Here is a 20859-nt window from a genome sequence, read left to right as displayed (position 1 = left end):
CATGATCATATCAATCGATGCAGAGAAGGCGTTTGACAAAATCCAACATCCTTTCATGTTAAAGACACTCAGAAAAATAGGGTTAGAAGGAACTTTCCTCAAGATAGTTACAGCTATATATGAAAAGCCAACAGCCAACATTATACTTATGGCGAGAAACTAGAAGCATTCCCACTAAGGTCAGGAACTAGACAAGGCTGTCCACTCTCTCCACTCTTATTCAATATAACCTTAGAAGTTCTAGCAATAGCAATCCGACAAGAGAAGGGAATCAAAGGAATTCAAATAGGGAAAGAGGAACACAAGCTATCTCTATTTGCCGACGATATGATGATATACATTATAAACCCTAAAGAGTCCACAGTAAAACTCCTAGAAACAATCAGACAATACAGCAAAGTGGCTGGATACAAAGTCAATACACAAAAGACAGTAGCGTTTCTATATACAAACAATGAAGTTGAGGAGAGAGAGATTAAAAATACAATTCCATTTAAGATAGTATCAAAAAATATCAGGTATCTAGGAATCAACCTTAGAAGAGAAGTGAAAGACCTATACCAGGAAAACTTCAAAACACTCCAGAAAGAAATTGAAGACGATCTAAAGAAATGGAAGAACATCCCATGCTCATGGATAGGTAGAATTAACATAATCAAAATGACTATCCTACCCAAACTCCTATATAGATTTAATGCAATCCCTATCCAAATCCAGACACAATTCTTTAAAGAATTAGAACAATCATTAACAAAATTCATCTGGAACCACAAAAGACCCAGGATAGACAAACACATACTGAAAAACAAGAAGCTGGGTGGAACCTCCTTACCTAACTTGAAACTATACTATAAAGCCATAGTAATCAAAACAGCATGTTACTGGAACAGAGACAGGACTTCAGACCAGTGGGTCAGGACAGAATTCCCAGACATAAACCCCCAGATATACAGCCAACTAATATTTGATAAAAGAGGCAAGAATCTGAAATGGAACAAAGAAAGCCTATTCAACAAATGGTGTTGGCACAACTGGAAAACCACATGTACGAAAGTGAAAATCAACCCATACCTCACTCCTTATACAAAAGTCAACTCAAAATAGATCAAAGACCTTGAAATCAGACCCGAATCTATAAAGTTTATTGAGAATAAAATAGGGAGAACACTCGAAGACCTATATATCAAAAAGGTCTTCGAGAATGGAGCACCAATGGCAAGAACCTTAGCAGCAAACATAAACAAATGGGACTACATCAAACTAAAAAGCTTCTGCATGGCGAAAGAAACCTTACTTAATGCAAGAAGACAGTTAACAGAATGGGAAAAAAATCTTTTCTCTAGACATATCAGATAAAGGGCTGATATCTAGAATTACAAAGCACTCAGAAAACTGAGCCCCTCAAAACCAAACAAAGCCATAAAAAATGGGGAGAAGAAATGAATAGACACTTCTCTGAGGATGACAGAAGGATGGCTTACAAACACATGAAAACATGCTCACCTTCACTCATCATCAGAGAGATCCAAATCAAGACAACAATGAGATACCACCTTACACCAGTGAGGATGGCTCACATCAAAAATACTGTAGAACAATCTTTGTTGGCGTGGATGCGGTATGAAGGGAACTCTCATCCACTGCTGGTGGGAATGCCCCCTAGTCCAACATCTATGGAGAACAGTCTGGAGAGTACTCAAAGAACTCAGAATTGAGCTCCCTTTTGACCCAGCAATTGCACTCCTAGGTATATACCCCCAAGTTGGAAGAACATTCATTCCAAAATACGTGTGCACCCCACTATTTATCACAGCACTCAGTATAATAGCCAAATCTAGGAACCAACCGCGATTTCCAACAACAGATGAATGGATCATTAAGATGTGGTATCTAGGGGCCGGGCGGTGGCACTGGAGGTAAGGTGCCTGCCTTGCCTGCGCTAGCCTAGGACGGACCGTGGTTCGATCCCCCGGCGTCCCATATGGTCCCCCAAAGAAGCCAGGAGCAACTTCTGAGCGCATAGCCAGGAGTAACCCCTGAGCGTCACAGGGTGTGGCCCAAAAAAAGAAAAAAAAAAGATGTATCTATACACAATGGAATATTACATGGCAGTCAGAAATGATACAATCACAGATTTTGCAGCAACGTGGATGGACTTAGATCATGTTATGTTAAACGAAGTAAGTCAAAAGACAAAAGATAAACACAGAATGGTAGCACTATTCTGAAGCACATAGAACATACATCTCAATCACAACTAATAATTAACAATCAAATAACAGGGTCTAACATGGTAGAAACTCCAATCACTGTAATAGTCAACATATACCTGGGAACAGTGCCCAAAACACATGAAAAAGGAACAACACAAACTCTCGACTACACATTATACCACAAAGAAAACAGCAACACCAGAACAGCAGCATAGAGAGAACAGGTACGTAATCAACCTTCTACAATAATGGCCCATAATAATCCTGTAGAGATCGTATACAGGAACACAGGTAAAGAATAACAAGGCAAACCACTGACTCCAATGGAAACATCCCATAAAACTACGTATTAATGCCTCTATCTTACTATATTTAAAATAACCTCTCAGCTTTTCTGTCCACAGGCGTTCTTGGATACAAAGGGCGGACAAGCTAAGATGGCAACTCGGGATACCACACGAGATATCATACCCAGTTTGCACTACGAGATGGCCCTGAGAAAACTCTTTAACATACACTTTATCTCTAGGTTTACCTTCTTTTAGGGTTTCAAGCACGTGACCAGTCAGACCACCGAAGCAGTAACAGCGACATACAGACCCAAACTACATTCTCTATTCACTGAACACATTCAAGCAAACCAGCATTCCCTTGCTATTTTCTCCTCTCTTCTCACCACTTTCTTGGTTATTTTTTTCTTTTCTATTCTTTTCTTTACTTTCTATCCTTTCTCTTCTCCCTTTCTTTGTAATGTATTTTTCTCTTTTCTCCCTCCCTACCCCTTCCATACACCTTACCCTTCCCCGCCTCTGGAAATCCAACTATCCCTCCACCCCTCAATCCCATCCAGACCTCCCTCAATATTAAAACACTTCACCCTCAGTCCTTAATCTATTAGGCAACAAGATCGACCTCCTACCCCAACGAACCAGTACCCAGCACCCAAAAGAAGGGACACCCAGTCAAACCCACACCTTGTCCCGGGCAAGAAAAGACAGCCAACTCCCCCGCGGACTCATGCTGCGAGGCCCTCCCTACCAACTCCCCCTAACATGGACTGTTTCTTGAAACCGGACCTAGGTCCAAAAGTATCCCCAATGCAAGAACTCTTCCAAGACCTCCCTGCCGCAAATTTTTACCAACCTGAAGAAGGTCAGGGGTGTGATAGGAAGATGCCTGGGAACCCACACATCACAAGAAAAACCCAAAAGACAATGGGAAAAACTGTACTTCCAACATAGGCATAAGACCTGTAATACACCACCTCGTTATCTGCTCTCCCCCAAATGTAAGGTAGTCTTTTGCACCACTTTGGTCCTTTGAAATCTTCGCTAACTCATTTTAGTTCTTTTTTTTTTCTCTTAAATTTATTTATTTATTTCTTTTAAATGTTGGTCCTATATATACATTTGCGAGCACATACATTTTTATTTATTTTATTTTATTTTATTTTATTATTATTTTTTTTTATCATTTTTGGGTATGTGACCTGTGTCTGTTATCCCCTCTGTCCACCCCCAACCACACCGACAATACAATGTGGCTCCACCTACCCCTGCAAAGACACACTAAATAATGGGGAAATCTTACATATAAAAAAAAGAGCTCTTATCTACTAGAGATAGGAACTCATAGTTGTTTACAATACAGGGGTATCTCCTACCTTGAAAATATGTCATGTGGAATCACTTAGACCTCAGATGATTAGATGCCATTCATCCAGCCTTGAACCCTGGATCCCAGACATAGAATCGGCACAGCTCTTCACAAGAGCTGCAGGAAACAAACTCCATCCGGAATAGCCTTAATACTGCGGGGTCAACAACAAGGGCCAGCTCTAACATGATATCCTGACAAAGAGGAAAATGTGAACAACTTGACCTTAGAGCAGATTAGCCTACCTTACCAGCTAACGACAAGACAAAACCAGAAGACTCGGCACCCTTTGGTAGGTCCAAAAGCCAAGATCATGACTTACAGAGGACTGGCTACTAGAACCACGACCAGACAGTATACATCTTGGGACCAATAAAAAAGCCCTAGTTTAGGGATTGAACTATGACTTGCACAATAAGCATGATCCCCAGTCCCAAAGGTCTGACAGAGACAACTGCAACAGAATGGGCCTTCTGGAAGCACAAAGAAAGACGCTAACCTAGGTACCATCCTAGGTTCAGTGCAAAGACCAAGGTCACCAACCACAGAAGATGGACTAAAACGACACTGAGGTAACAGAACCTCTAGAACCACAAAGACTGACTTCACCATAAGTCCTACCTCAGGATCTGTGCAGATACTGAGACCTCTAAACACAGAGCTCTGAGTGTATCACCCTGGACAGAACAGAAGTCTTCCACACACCAAAAAACACCACCGGGAGAATAAATGATCCTGAGCAAAGTCTAGAGCTGATCCCATGACAGTATACTCCAGGGACGGAGAAACCCCATATTTCTTAGACCATGTGAATTCCTTTTCGAATGACCCCAATATTTACTGTGCCAGGGCAGGAGGGGAAAAAACAAAAATACAAAAAGCACAAAACCTTGGTATTATATATATATATATATATATGTATACATATATACATATATATCTTTTACCTTCATTTATTATTGTTATTATTATTTTTATTTACCCATCTATTTTGGTCGATTTCTCTGTTTGGGTGTGATTATTGAAATCGTCCCCAATTATACTTATTTTTTTCTATTCTTTTCTTTTCCTTCGTTATGTGCTATGCCATGTTTCTTATTTCAAGACCATGGCGTGTTTTTGGTTTGTTTGTTTGTTTTTGTTTTGTTTTTTGTTTGTTTGTCTGTCTGTTTTGCTTTGTTTTTCAGCTGTTTTTTGTGGTGCTTATCGATATAGCTGGAGTCCTCACTGGATAATTGACACTTTTTTTGGTACTGGTGGAGTGTTTCACCTTCTTTCTCTCCTTCATCTCCCAAATCGATGATGAGAGCCTCTAGAAGGATCCCACCCATTTTGGGAGTATTAGACTCTTACCCCAGTTTATTTATCTTCTCCTTTTCAGGCAAAACCACGCAACTTGAACTAGCTAGTCCTGCCTACAGTTAGAGGGGGAGATAAGGGAGGCATCAAGACCAAACAGGTGCAAGACTACTAAGTTGTGGGTTAGATACAGAGGGGACCACATATTCTAGCCGCCCTGGGGGTGAGGGAAGAGGAAATGGGAGGTAGGACAACAACGGAGGGGTAGGGAGGACAATTTGGGGATGGGAATCCCCCCTGATTTTATGTAAATATGTACCTAAAATGTTATTGTCAACAATATGTAAGACACTATGATCAAAATAAAAATTATATTAAAAAAAAAAAGCTGGAGTGGCCATACTAATATAAGATGATGCAAACTTTATACGGAGGAAAGTTATAAGGGACAAAGATGGACATTTTGTATTAATCAAGGGATACGTACAGCAGGAATAAATCACTCTCCTAATCATATATGCACCAAATGAGGGGCCAGCAAAATATTTAATACAATTGTTGAGAAATCTGAAAAATAATATCAATAACAACACAATTGTGGGAGACCTCAACACGACATTGTCAACACTTAATAGGTCAACCAGACTGAAACCCAACAATAATATACTAGACCTAAAAAGAGAAATGGAAGAAAGAGGCCTAGTAGATATATATAGGACACGACACCCCCAAAAACCTGGATACACATTCTTCTCTAATGTACATGGGATATTCTCCAGGATAGACTACATGCTAGCACATAAAACATACCTCCATAATATCAAGAGGATAGAAATTTTGCAGGCTACCTTCGCTGACCACAAGGCCCTGAAATTATATATGAACTACAAAGGGACACAGAAGAAAAACTTTAACACCTGGAAGTTAAACAGCCTCATACTGAATAACCAGTGGGTCCAAGATGAAATCAAGGAGGAAATCAAAAGGTTCCTGGAAAAATGATAATAAAGATACAAATTATCAGAACTTATGGGAAACAGCAAAAGCAGTACTGAGAGGAATATTTATAGCTTTGCAAGCACACATCAGGAAGGAAGAAGGGGCTTACCTGAGTAGCTTAATGACGCAGCTCAGAGAACTAGAAAGTGCTCAACAAAAGGACCCAAAAATAGGGAGACAGAAGGAAATAACAAAGCTGAGAGCAGAAATCAATGAAGTGGAAACTGAATATATGATAAATGATATAATGAATATATTATAAATGATATAAATATATGATAAATTCTTCAGCTTCATATTTGAAAATGTCTGTGATCTTTCCTCATTCCACTTTTTCAGTTTTACCACCCACCAACACCTGGAACAACTCTAAATAAGTTTATTCTACTTAAGGTCTACTGAAACACAATTTACACACCTCATAAACCTTTGACCTATAAAACATCATTTCCTCCCATCAAATCTCAAATCCTATTCAACTTAAAGGCTTAGCTCAACACCCACATGCTTTATGATGCATTTTCCAATCGTTCTGTGATTAGATTACAGTGTCCCCTTCCTTCCTAGAAGTATTACATTAGTATTATAAACTGTCTTTGATTATTTTTTTCTTACGATTCTGGAAATCAAATTTAGGGTAAAATATATACAAGGAAAGTGATCTACCACTGAGTTCCATCATTTTAATGCATCAGCCCAATCATTTTAACTTCCGAGTTGTTATTTTATTCTATGTGCTTTCCTTAAAGCCCCCCCAACTGGATTACAAATCCTTGAAACACAGAAATATTTTTGCTAAACTTAGAATTTTTCACAATGCTTATCATGCACTATTAAAATGCAATGAATAGAAGTATAAATATCAATGTAGCGGGCTCCTAGTTAACGTTCAGGAGGACCACAGATCCCACTAGAGATTATCAGCCAACCAGGTCAGCAAGTCAAAGCATGGGCCCAAGGAATAATGTTACTTGGGCACTGCAGTGCCAGGGATATACAGGGCATGCTGGCAATACTGGGAGCTTTGGGGACTGTGTGGTGCCAGGAATAAAAATTAATTACTTGATAATCGCGTACCCTATCTCTGGCCACTAAAAGTCTTAATTTTATTTGGGGCTGGGGGTTGGCCATACTCAGCAATACTTAGGGATTACTCCTGGCTTTGCACTCAGGAATCACTCCTGGCAAGCTCAGGGGTACCATATGGGATGCCAGAGATTGAACCCGAGTCAGCTGCCCGCAAGGCAAGGACCCTGCCCATAATACCATCACTCCACCTCCTAAAAGTATTAATTTTAAAAATAAGATCAAAACAGATGAATGTCCCTCCCAAAGACAAGAGGAGCTGGCTATATAAGTGATCTGAAAACTACTGATTGTTCATGTATGTGTTCCAAATGGGCAGTAGACTAATTTCTCAGAATTTTTAATGTTTTTTTTTTTTTTTTTGGTTTTTGGGCCACACCCTGTGACGCTCAGGGGTTACTCCTGGCTATGCGCTCAGAAGTTGCTCCTGGCTTCTTGGGGGACCATATGGGACGCCGGGGGATCGAACCGCGGTCCGTCCTAGGCTAGCGCAGGCAAGGCAGGCACCTTACCTCCAGTGCCACCGCCCGGCCCCAGAATTTTTAATGTTTAAATAGTAATCTATTTCATCAAAACCAGTTCACTGGCATCTCCTGAAGAAAAATCCTGTATTAATCATTCCAATCAGTTATTTTTTGCTGTGCAAATTAAGAGAATGTAGAGTCATAGATACATGACTGATTGCTGACATGATTTACAACAGAAAGAACAGGACCCAGGAATAGATAAGTGGTAGAGTGACTACCCAAAAGATTCGATCCATGAAACCACCATATAATAAGTGCAATCTCTAGCACCACAACGAAGTGCATAGTATTTGGGCACCAGATGTACATGAGCAACACAAGCTAAGTGTGTAACACTTAAGTGTGCACAAAAAGTGTGCATCTCCTGGCAAGAATACGAACTCAAGTGTGCAACCCCAAACAAGCACAACCCAGTGTATATAACATCCCCTCATAATCACAACAAAATAATAGTGAAAGGGGAAAGATAGTGAAGGAAAAAATTTAAAACAGAACATATTGAAGCATTATTTTAAAAAAATTAGAAGAAAATGGCAACCATTGCTCTACATCAGAAAAACGTATAATATAAATGCAACTCTATGGTTCATTTCCTTAAAAATATAATTAATATAATATAATATAAACATGATATTAACTAATTTGTCAATTTAAGAGGAAGGTATAAAATAGTATGTCATTATTTATACCTTTTTTATATTTAATATATTTTGAAAGAAATGAGGACAGACACATTATGTGGTACTTTAAATCTTATATTATGTATCAACGTATGAGAATGTACCATTTGACCAATGTACAGTAATATTCAGTTTTTACTTACGAGAGTATCATCCTGCAATGAAGCAAAAAAGAAGCCATAGAGCAAGTTAATCTGCTCCTTGTGATCAATGAAGTCGAACATTGCAACCAACCAACGATAAAAAAGTACCTATCAAGAGACAAAATGCTTATCTTTAGAGGAATATAATTGGCATAGAAGAGCTTAATCCTACTCACACACACACACACACATAAAAAGAGCTGCTTTAGAAACTTCTAGCACAAAACAGGATAACAGATTTTATTTCTCAGTAAATATATGTCTGTTTCAGAGTCCTCGCATCAAGCTATTGTTCCAAAACGACAGGCTTTGAACAAAAGACCACTGCCATTATTTCTTAAGTGGCTCTTCCTTGCTTACCCTTAAGTGGTTCTGAAGGACTCATCATCAAAATGTTTTAAAAGATTACCTTGGGGGGCCGGGCGGTGGCGCTGGAGGTAAGGTGCCTGCCTTGCCTGCGCTAGCCTAGGACGGACCGCGGTTCGATCCCCCGGCATCCCATATGGTCCCCCAAGAAGCCAGGAGCAACTTCTGAGCGCATAGCCAGGAGTAACCCCTGAGCGTCACAGGGTGTGGCCAAAAAAAAAAAATTACCTTGGTGCTACCAGGACATTTCCCAACACAAAGCCAGGAGACGGCCTTAACCACAGAATCTTCTGCTATCAGGGTAGCTGGAATCATGCACTTTAATAACCGAGTATTTGTGGCAGCCCCTGAAAAGAAGAAAAACTCTAAAGTGAACTGCATTTTAATATCTCAGTGGCTCCCCTCATTATTATTTACTCCTGGGCCTAAGAAAGTTCACCCTATATTAAAACTAAAAAACAAAACAATGGGGGCCAGGCGGTGGTGCTAGAGGTAAGGTGCCTGCTTTGCCTGTGCTAGCCTTGGACGGACCGTGGTTCCATCCCCCAGCATCCCATATGGTCCCCCAAGCCAGGAGCAACTTCTGAGCATAGCCAGGAGTAACCCCTGAGTGTCACCGGGTGTGGCCCAAAAACCAAAAAAAAAAAAAAAAAGAACAGTAATATCATATCAAAGTGTAGTTCAAGGACTAGGAATGTGGGTCAGTGGTAAAGAACATGCTTTACATGTGTAGGACTCCCCTACATTGCAAAAAAAATTCTAGTATGTACTTTCATTTCTAGTACAGATTAAAAAGCAACTTCATTGCTAGAATAATTTTAATCAGGGTAATAAAATTATTTGGGAATTAGTTTTGACAATTATGTAATATTATGAATAATATGCTAAGAAAAGCATAGTATGTATGCTTTAAAGGGGAAAATATTATAGTATATGAATTATACCTCAAAAAATCATTTGTAACATGGGTATAGCTCAACGGTAAAGCACATGTCTTACATGCATACATCGTTCACTCAGGAAATTTCATGCTATTTATTTTGTTATTCGTATCACTGTTTTCATTTTATGGGGACCTACCCAGCAGTCCTCACAGCCACAAGGGCCACATATGGCAATGCTGGCAGGGTGGGCATGTAATACCATAAGTCAAACCTGAGACCTTGAGAATCCAAGACATGTGTTCCACCACTGAGACATATCCCTGGCCCTGTTATTATTTTTCAATGGCACAATAGATTCTAATTTATTTATAACTATTTACAGTAACTTGCATGGGCTACTATACTTCGAAAACATATTTATATATTCCATCCCACCCCCCAAAAGTGAGACAGGAAGACAGCAAATGTAGCATTTCTCCCTAGAATTAGCTTACAGTAATATTCTATACTAGTCTAAGCTTTTCATCATGTTCTCATTTTCATGATTCTCTCATCTGGTTATAGAACTGATGTTGCAAAGAACAGCTCTGCATATGCCCTACATCAAACTATGCTTACTCATTAAATATGCAATGATCAATTTATTTTTGTATTTATAGTATTTTAGTGGTATTACAGTATGATCATAATCATTTACTGAAAAGTCACAATGCAGAATTATGAAAAACATTTGATACATGTATATTTAAGGACTATTTTACTCTTGAAAAAACATTTTTATTTTTATTGTTTATTTATTTTGGTTTTGGGATCAAACCCGAGACTCCTGGCTCTGCGCTCAGAAATCACCCCTGGCAGGCTCAGGGGACCATATGGGATGCCGAGAATCAAACCACCATCAGACTTGGGTTGGCTGCGTGCAAGGCAAATGCCCTACCACTGTGCTATCTCTCCAGCCCCAAAAGAAGCATAGAAACATATTATACATGCCTTAAACACTTATAAGAGGAAACAGAGCAATGGCACAGCGGTAAGGCATTTGCCTTGCACGTGGCTGACCCAGGACAAACATTGGTTCTATCCCCCGGCGTCCCATATGGTCGCCCAAGCCAGAAGCGATTTCTGAGCACATAACCAGGAGTAACCCCTGAGCATCACTCAGTGTGGCCCAAATGGAAAAAAAACATTTATAAGAATTATAGTGGTCATATTCAGTCACTGAAATAACACTCTTATTAACTCCTAAAAGAAACACTGTAAGAAACATCTAATTTACATGTATCTGAGGACCTCTATTTACCTTATATTTAAAACAAAAACTGTAGGGTTTGAGAGATAATACAGTGGTGCCTACCTTGCACACAGCCAACCTGGGTTCAATTGCCAGCACTCCAAATATCCACCAAGCTCTGACAGAGTGATCCCTGAGTACAGAGCCAGGCTACTGCCAGAAATGGCCCCCACAAAAAACCCAAAATTGTATAAATTTAAGGTACATAAAACAACAGTTATTATCAAGTTAATTTACCAATTTTCTCTTTACATATCGTCATTGTTCTACAGTATGCACCTAAAATCTACTCTTGGCAACTTTCCAGTATCTACTACACTGTTATTAACTATAGTAATCAATCTATACATATTCATCCTGTATAACTGAACAATCTATCTCACCAGTTTCTATTCCATGTTCCTATAGCAACTAATGAATCACAAGAGTGAAAAATCTCTACTCTTATTCCCACCTCTTCTCTCCCCTAGTACCATTTTGTAGCCTATATAGTTTTAAACAGCCTTTACCACATACCACATGTATCAAATCTGAAAGAGAAATTCAGGGACCAGAGCGATAGTTTAGTAAATAGGGTGCTTGCCTTGCACACAGATAACTCTGGTTCAGTTCCCAGCACTCCATATGGTAAGGCACCTGGCTTTTATAAGGATGACCTTGGTTTAATCCCTAGAACCCCATGGTCCCAAGTCAGTCAGCAGTGATGACTGAGCAGAGCCACGAGTAAACATTGAACATGACTGGGTGTGTTCAAAATGAAATAAAACTTAAAAACAAAAAATAGAGTAAAGATCTTGATGTTATGCTTGAAACCAAAAACTATAGAGAGAAAAATATAGGCAGAGCTCTATGATACAGACTGTAAAGGCACGCTTCATGACTAAATGGCATTGTCTAAACCAGTGGTCCTCAAACTATGGCCCACGGGCCACATATTGTATTTGTACCTGTTTTGTTTCTTCATTGCAAAATAAGATCTATGCAGTGTGCATAAGAATTTGTTCATAAGTTTTGTTTTTACTACAGTCAGACCCTCCAATGGTCTGAGGGACAGTGAACTGGCCCCCTATTTAAAAAGTTTGAGGACCCCTGGACAGAACAAAAAATAAATAAATGGCTTACACAAATTAAAAATATTCTGTAATGCCAAATAAAATAAAGAGTACAGGGGCCAGTGTGATAGTACAGCAGGTAAAATGTTTGCCTTGCATGTGGCAACCCAGGCTAGATTGCCTGGTATTCCTTATATTCCCCCTGCACCCTGCCAGGAGTGATTCCTGAGATCAGAGCCAGGAATAAACCCTGAGCACTGCCAGTTATGGTCCCAAAACAAACAAAATAAAACAAACAAAAGGAGACTAAAATAACTCTATGAAATGGGAGACTTACCACACATATGACAAAGATTTATAAAGCACTCACCAAACTCCAAAACAACAAAAATACCAGTTTTAGCTTTGACATTCAGCAAATCTTTATGCCCATTCTGAGCTTGTTTCCTTACCTTTAAAAAAATGTCAGAAATCTAAAATACCTTCCATGTAAATGCAGCTGGAACAACAGTATAGCAGGCAGAGCACTTGCCTTGTGTGTGACCAACCTGGTTTCCCATATGGTCTCCTGGCCATACTAGAAGAGCATAGCCCAGATCTCTAAACTGTACTCCAAGAAACAAAAATAAAAAGTTTACCTTCCACATCTGAATTTGTATGAAATCAAAAGGTTCTTCTTGAGTAAAAAGAATACTAATCATATGCCTTTTCTAAAAATTGCTCCACCCACACTGCATATACATATATTTACAGTATGAATCCTAGCTTCCAAAACAGTGATATGTTAATCCAAGGGGTCATATAACTAAATGTAAAGGCTAGAAAGAAATCTGAGGTAAAAGGGTCTCTGAACATGCACTGACCAAAATTCATTTAAAAATATTGGAGCCGGAGAGATAGCATGGAGGTAAGGTGTTTGCCTTTCATGCAGAAGGTCATCGGTTCAAATCCCAGCATCCCATATGGTCCTCTGTACCTGCCAGGGGCGATTTCTGAGCATAGAGCCAGGAGTAACCCCTGAGCACAGCTGGTGTGGCCCCCAAAAAAACTCAAAAAATACCAAAAAACAAAAAGAAGAGTCTACACATTTTACATATAAAGATATGTGGTAACTACCCGTTTTCAGGTAATCAAAATAATTAAAACATTTTTTATTTTATGGGCCACACCCAACTGTGATTTACTCTTGGCTCTGTTATCAGGAACCACTCCTGGCAGTGCTCATGAGGCCATATGTGGTGCCAAGAATTGAACTGGGGGCAGCTGAAGTAAAACCTCTCTATTATGTCTCTAGCTTCACAGAATTTTTTTAACTAATAGGGCAATTTGAATATAAGAAATGTCAATTTTTACCATCATACTAGGTTGATCTTATGAAAACACAAAGAATTTTGACTGATTCTGATGAAAAATATAATTCAGTATCAGGAAGACATAACTAATAGCAAATTGATTACATATGCACCCACTTGACATACCAAATTTGCCACTGAGTGCCACATTTAATAGAATATCAATTCCTTCTGTAGACAAACCATTCTTCTGAGCCATATTTTCCACAGATTTCAAGTGTTTTCCTAGATTTTTATCTCGACTCCGTGAAGTTTCTATAAAGTTGAAAAAAAGAAACACTATTAAACAATGCACCTTTAAAATTAATTCAGTCTTCAGCATCAATTGCAACTTGGGAGTACTTTTTGATGGGCTTCTGGCCACACAGAATGATACTCTGGGGTTACTACTGGTTCTGCATTCAAAATATACTCCTAGTGGGTACAGGGGATTATACAGGATGCTGAAGGTAGAAATCATGTTGGCTGCAAAATTGCTCCAGTTCTGCATCTTGGAATACTTTAAAGTAAATGCATGGAAAAAAAAAAGGCGCGGGAAGGGGCAAAAAAGAAAAAAAAGTAAATGCTTGGAATAAAGCATTTTACATATCTTTATATAAAAATGTCTTCTTAAAAACCCTTCAAAGCTTTTAAAATTGGGGCTAGAGCAGTGACACAGTGTGTAAGGCGTCTGCCTTGCACATGCTACTAGCCTAGAACAAACAGCAGTTTGATCCCCCGCATCACATATGATCCCCCCAAGCCAGGAGCAATTTCTGAGTGCATAGCCAGGAGTAACCCCTGAGCATCACCGGGTGTGGCCGAAAACCAAAAACCAAAAAAAAAAAAAGCTTTTAAAATTTTAGAATATTTGACTAATAGCATCTTGATGATGAAAACTGAAAAATCAATACTGCAGCAGCTCTACCTAAACTAAGAGCACTTAACGTTGGCTACCTATAACTGTTTCAATACTAGTGCAATAGATTTTACAGTCCAAATAAATGAATAGTAGTAACCAGAAGGAAAGAGGAATAAAGGGAGTGGGATATATTTTCAATATGTTTTATCTTTATATATCTTTAGATATAAAGAATTAACTGTATGACTGTATGATGGCAGACAAAAGTTAGACATTTGGTAGGGATCAAAATGCATTCTATATGGATATGAAAGTATAATAGGAAATTTATATATTATAAACCAGCGTTTCTTTACCTTTTTCACACCTAAAGCCCCCGTACTGAACCTGTTTCCCCTAGCTTCATGCCATGACCCCACAAATGTGTGCAATTTTCAGCTGTGACCCCCTTCAAATATCCTAGGGATCCACTGAGAGGAGCTCTTATATCCCCAGTTTAGAAATGCTGTTATAAACCAAGAAAATTTCCATTTAGGAAAAAAGTACTAAGGCCATAATTCTCAAATTTTGCTAAACAAAGGGACCAGCTAAAGAATTTTTAAAAATCTAAATGTGCGTTGGAGATAGTACAGCAGGTAAGGTGCTTGCCTCTCACAGAACCAATCAGGGTTCAACCCCAGAAACCCATCAGCTCCCAATAGCACCACTGGAAGTTATTCCTGAGTACAGAGTTTTTCAAAGTTTTAAAAAGTTTTAAAAGTGCTCTTTTGTTATATGCCAGCTAATATAAAATAACTACTTGATAAATACCTCTTAAATAGGAACCAACGATATAATACAATAGTTAAGACCACATGCCTAGCATGAATTCTATCTGGGTTTGTTTCCTGGCACTACATACTCCCCAAGACTGCAGCCCTGAATACACTGCTGGAAAAGGCACTGGAGGCCCCTAGCATCACCAAGGTGATCCATGTACCAACCACATAATGAAGCTGTAAGTCAGAAAGCATCATCTGATCCTTGCATTAAAACCCACCTGGTTGGCCAAGAAATCACTGGTGGAACCCCATACATCCCAAGCATCAGTTGGGAGCCCCCTCCTAACATTTATGAAACAAATTCATAAATTAAAAAAAGTTTCCTTTGAAAAAGTTCTTTTTGGTTTTGTGTCACACCCAGTGACACTCAGGCATTCATTATTCCTGGCTCTGTGCTCAGGAATCAACTCTGACAGGCTTGGGGGACCATATGGGATGGCGGGAATTGAACCTGGTAGGTCTCGGGTTGGCTGCATGCAAGGCGAATGCCCCACTGTTGTGCTATCTGGCCCCTGTTAAAAACGTTTTACATATTTACAGAAACAGAGCCTTTATAAAGAAAATCATGTCTTACCGTTTTCAAAGTATCTCATTGCTATTTGAAAATCTGTTTCTATATTCTCAGTATGTTCATAATCTTTCTTTGAACTGATTTGTTGATGTTTTGAAGTGTTCCTTGTGTCACTTAAGTCTTCTGTTACTCTGCTGGCTGAGAGATTAGTCTGATAAATACTTGGTAAAGTCCATCGTCTCTGAGGGTACTTAACTTTCCTTTGTATCGGCATTTCTGCATTTGTTCTGTAGAGAAACAAGTGTCAAGGCACCATTAATCAAACAGTATCTATTTACTCCACAAAGACAGTAATCATACCTACCTATGTTTTGAAGTGTTCTTTGTGTCACTTAAGTCTTCTGTTACTCTGCTGGCTGAGAGATTAGTCTGATAAATACTTGGTAAAGTCCATTGTCTCTGAGGGTACTTAACTTTCCTTTGTATCGGCATTTCTGCATTTGTTCTATAGAGAAACAAGTGTCAAGGCACCATTAATCAAACAGTATCTATTTACTCCACAAAGACAGTAATCATACCTACCTATATTCCCAACGTTTAGTATTTGCTATCAAGCATATAACAAGCACTCAGTAAAAATTGGTCGAAGAAATAGTACAATAGGTAAGGTGCTTGAGTTGCCTTCAACCAACCTGGGTTTGATCCCTGGCACTCCAGATGGTCCCCCAGGCCTCACCATTAGAGCACAGAGACAGAAGTCCTGAGCACCATCACGGGTGTGGACCCAAAAACAAACAAACAAACAAACAAACAAACAAAAACAAAAATCTAGCAACAACCAGGCAACAAAACCTATAGGAAAACTTTCTCATAAAATATTTACCTGAGTCTATCAACAGTATAGCGGGTAGAGAACTTGACTTACATGCAGCCGACCTGAGTTTTATCCCCAACATTCAATCTGGTCCCTAAGCCCACTAGATTGATTCCCAAGAGCAGGCGCAGGAGCATGATCAAAAACAAATAAACAAATAAAAATGAAATGAAATTGAAATTGAAAGTTATTCAAGATCAGATTCACCAGTTGAACTGTTTTTTTTTTTTTTTTGGTTTGGGTGGGGGAAGAGTAAAAACAGCAATTTTTCTTAAAATAAGCTACCATATAAACAATTCCAAAAACAAATTGACCTCATTATATTAAACTTAGTTTTCCACTACTATTTTTCTTTACCCCACTTTAATTTTGCTTTTACACTTTTATGCTGTGTCAGTACTACATTAAAAACTACATAGTTCAAAAGTCAAACTAGCGACCACATTAAGGATTCTCAGAAATAAACAACCAATTAATAAATTTATTTATTCAGTAAATAATTACTAAGGATCATCTACATGCCAAGCACAGTGCTAGTTACTAGATATAAAAATAATAACAAAGTGACTACTTTCATAAAACTTATAGGGGAGAAGTAGGGAGGAGTATGGGTGTAAATAAAAATGTAAATAGGAGCCACAGTAATAGTACAGTGGTTAGAGCATTTTCCTTGCCTGTGGCCTAGCTGGATTCCATCCCTGGCACCCTGTATGGTCCCCTGGGCCTGCCAGGAGTGATCTCTCAGTGACCAGGGCATAGCCAGGTGTGTGGCACAAACCTCACCAAAAAACTGTAAACAATAAACCATGAATTTAATACATAGGGAGGTGATAAAAATGAGATGGGTGACAAGCTACACTGGCATGAGTGGTCAGAGAAAAGTGCTCTGGGGGACCTTTAAAGGAAGATATGAATGCCAAGAGGGAATCCAGCACTTGTAGATCCAGTAGAAGAACAGTTCATGGAGAGGGAGCAGCAAGACCTGCTGAGAAACATTAAGACCGACAATGGATGAAACAGAGGTATGAAAGAAGCAGAAGATAGTGGGAGACAATTCCTAACAGGTAGGCCAGAAGTAGATCCATAGTGATCATATAGAACAGAGTAAGGGTTTTGGATTTTAAGACATGGTCTGTCTTAAAAAGGTAGAAAGCAGCATTTGTTTCAAGGCCATTTGGGCTGTGGTGTGGTAAACAGAAACTTGGAGTCAAATTATGAAAACAAATAAGTTAAAAATATTTTGCAGAGGGCCGGGCGGTGGCGCTGGAGGTAAGGTGCCTGCCTTGCCTGCGCTAGCCTAGGACGGACCGCGGTTCGATCCCCCGGCGTCCCATATGGTCCCCCAAGAAGCCAGGAGCAACTTCTGAGCGCATAGCCAGGAGGAACCCCTGAGCGTCACAGGGTGTGGCCCAAAAAAAAAAAATATTTTGCAGAAATCTGGAGGTGAGAATGACAATAGCGGTAGAAATGAAAAAAATGACTGCTTTCATGGAATATGTTTTGGAATTACATTGAAAAAGAGTGAATTGAATTAATGAATGAATTAACAAATGAATACATTAAATTGAAAAAAGAATGCTAAAAGAACTGGCAGGAAGACCAAGGAAATGGCTCCAATAGTTAGAGGGGGGGGGGAAATCGTTTGTTTTCGGGATTCTATGTTTTGATCCCCACCAATGATCCACCTTAGAGAGCGACCCACCCACACAAAAAAGATAGAAAACACTAAGTAGGAAAAAGGAAAGAGAAGAAGCCGTAACGATTTTTATGTCTTTGGCTTAAAAAAAATGGAGAGAGATAGCACAGCGGCGTTTGCCTTGCAAGCAGCCGATCCAGGACCAAAGGTGGTTGGTTCGAATCCCGGTGTCCCATATGGTCCCCCGTGCCTGCCAGGAGCTATTTCTGAGCAGACAGCCAGGAGTAACCCCTGAGCACCGCCGGGTGTGACCCAAAAACCAAAAAAAACAAAAAACAAAAAACAAAAAACTAAGAGAATGGCCGAAACCCAACTCAAACCCAACGCCCTAAATGCCTGAGATCAAAGCCAGAAATCAAAATTCATTTTCAAGCCCCAGGTAGTAGCTAGTTACTAGGATTCTACAAAACAAAGGCGCCTTTTGGGGTTTTTATTTCACCCAATCGGTCGTTTTTCGCGGAATAATAAACAAGGGCAGAGAAACAGACTTTCTGAGAAAGCCCTAACTAGAAGAGGCACCAAGATCAGACCGAAATGAGGGAAAAACCTCGATCCCAGCCCTAACTTGGGAACTCAAAAAAATAAAGGCGACTGCATTCGCACTTGGGGGTCCCCCCCCCCCACTTTCGCGCGCTGTTTACAAAATAACTCACCGAAAAAAAAGTCCTCGCTCCAGCAGTTTCAGAAGTCCGAGCGCCGCTCCCAGATTCAAAGACGTGGGCTCCACTCTGCGCATGCGCTTCCGGGAGAGCCTTCGCCAACCATTCAGCCGACTGAGTTCTGCTCAAATCTGATTGGTTCAACTTAATGGCGCGCTGAGAGCCCGCGTTTAACGCCAGCGCCCGCCCTCATTACGGATTCTGGGAGCCCCGCCCTAGAGGGTGGGCCACTGTTTTTTGGAGCCTTCTGATTGGCTAGACTTCCTACGCGTCTAATAAAGCCCCTTTTCAGCAGTTTGCTGGACCATCAGTGCCCGATTTTTTAAATTTAATAAGGCCCTTTTATGGAGAGTTTTGCTCGGCTTGATCCCCAGTGTCAGAACGTGGTAGAGAGACAGGAAACTGCCAAGTTCACAGTAAAAGCTGCCTCTCACAAGCAGGGGCCAAAGACGTCAAGGTTTTTTTTTTGTTTTTTTTTTGGGGGGGGGTCTCACCCGGCAGTGCTCAGGAGTTACTCCTGGCTCCATGCTCAGAAGTCACTCCTGGCAAGCACAGGGGACCATATGGGACGCTGGGATTCGAACCAATGACCTTTTGCATGAGAGGCAAACGCCTTACCTCCATGCTATCTCTCGGGCCCCTCGTCAAGGTTTTTTGACATCTGCAGCTCTTTCTTTCTCCCAGGTACAGATAAGCCAGCGAGCCTAGTATACCTGGCTCAGCCCTCCTTTGACGGAGAACGGCCACACTCATTTTACGAGAATGGCCTTGCAGTTTTCTAGAAATGTGTCCCCAGTCAGACGGCTTGCAAATAGCCGAGTCCTGACTTTGAGGAATCCACTGACTTTAAATGAACTATTAAAGTGTTTCCCCAAAATAGAAGGCGCCCCCACACACAAAAAAAGATTAGAAAAGGAGGAGGTAGTAGCCCATGGTGCAGTATGGGGAGGGGTGTTTTTATTTGTTTGGTTAAAGAGGGGGCGCTATTTTTCGGGGTATTTTTGTTTGCTTTTTGAAAAGGCCACTGAGTTTGGGGAACTCAAACATCACCAGGACTTTGAGATCTGAGCTTTACTTAACTCCTAGTTTAATCACTCACTAGAACAGGAATCAGAGAGAAGAGATACAAACTTAACAGCTCTCTCTAGTTTTGTCGAGGTCATAACTTTGTTTTATTTTGTTTATTTACTTATTTATTTATTTTGGTTTTTGGGCCACATCCGGCGACTCTCAGTGGTTACTCATGGCTTTGAGCTCAGAAACCACTACTGGATGCCAGAGATTAAACCTGGGTGTCTGTGTGCAAGGCAAGCATCCTACTCGCTGTGCTATTATTGCTCCGACCCTAATAACTTTAAAATATTTAAGATAACAAAACTGTAGGTGAAAACTTTGAAATCTGAAAGAGAAATGGAAAATCCAAGATTAATCTGATGCCATAGGGAAAGACTCTAGTAGAAATGATTTATCATATCTTATGATTTCAGAATACTTTCATAGTCGATAATTGACTCACATATTTTTACAGTAACTGCTCTATTACACTGAAGTCTTTAGTCGTTTTTATAATTTAATCATTTCATACACTCAAATACATAGCAGGAAATTTTTTTTAAACTTCAAATTTCCTTTTTTGGTAAATGATAAAACTGGAATTAAGAGTAGTGAAGTAATTTACATAATTTGACATATCTGTCTGATATGGCACTTGCAATTATACTTAGTATGCTTGCAAAGCTATATGAGATCATTCTTCCACCTTCCTTTGGTTCTATCTAATGAAGAACTCAAATCTAGAGATTGTGTTGTTGAGATCCAATATTCCATGATTTATGTGTCATGTGTTGACATCACAGAAGTATGAATGAACTTTATTAATAATGAAAATTAGTATCCTCATTACTACACT

General features: G+C 39.7%; 1 protein-coding gene across 1 annotated transcript in view; it reads right to left on the bottom strand.

Moving 5' to 3' along the window:
- CENPI (centromere protein I) overlaps window positions 1-19027 on the bottom strand; it is a 99392-nt gene extending 80365 nt beyond the window's left edge. Inside the window, exons 1-6 of the mRNA XM_049766926.1 lie at window positions 18945-19027; window positions 15785-16008; window positions 14861-14869; window positions 13675-13803; window positions 9198-9316; window positions 8604-8711 (exon numbers count right to left, since the gene is read on the bottom strand). Coding sequence (XP_049622883.1) covers window positions 8604-8711; window positions 9198-9316; window positions 13675-13803; window positions 14861-14869; window positions 15785-16008; window positions 18945-19027 — 672 coding nt within the window. The remainder of the gene's footprint in view (window positions 1-8603; window positions 8712-9197; window positions 9317-13674; window positions 13804-14860; window positions 14870-15784; window positions 16009-18944) is intronic.
- Between the last annotated feature and the right edge of the window lie 1832 nt (window positions 19028-20859).

The sequence above is a fragment of the Suncus etruscus genome, chromosome X (genome assembly GCF_024139225.1).
Source record: "Suncus etruscus isolate mSunEtr1 chromosome X, mSunEtr1.pri.cur, whole genome shotgun sequence".
NCBI lineage: Eukaryota > Metazoa > Chordata > Mammalia > Eulipotyphla > Soricidae > Suncus > Suncus etruscus.
This window is presented reverse-complemented; position numbering and strand designations above follow the sequence as displayed.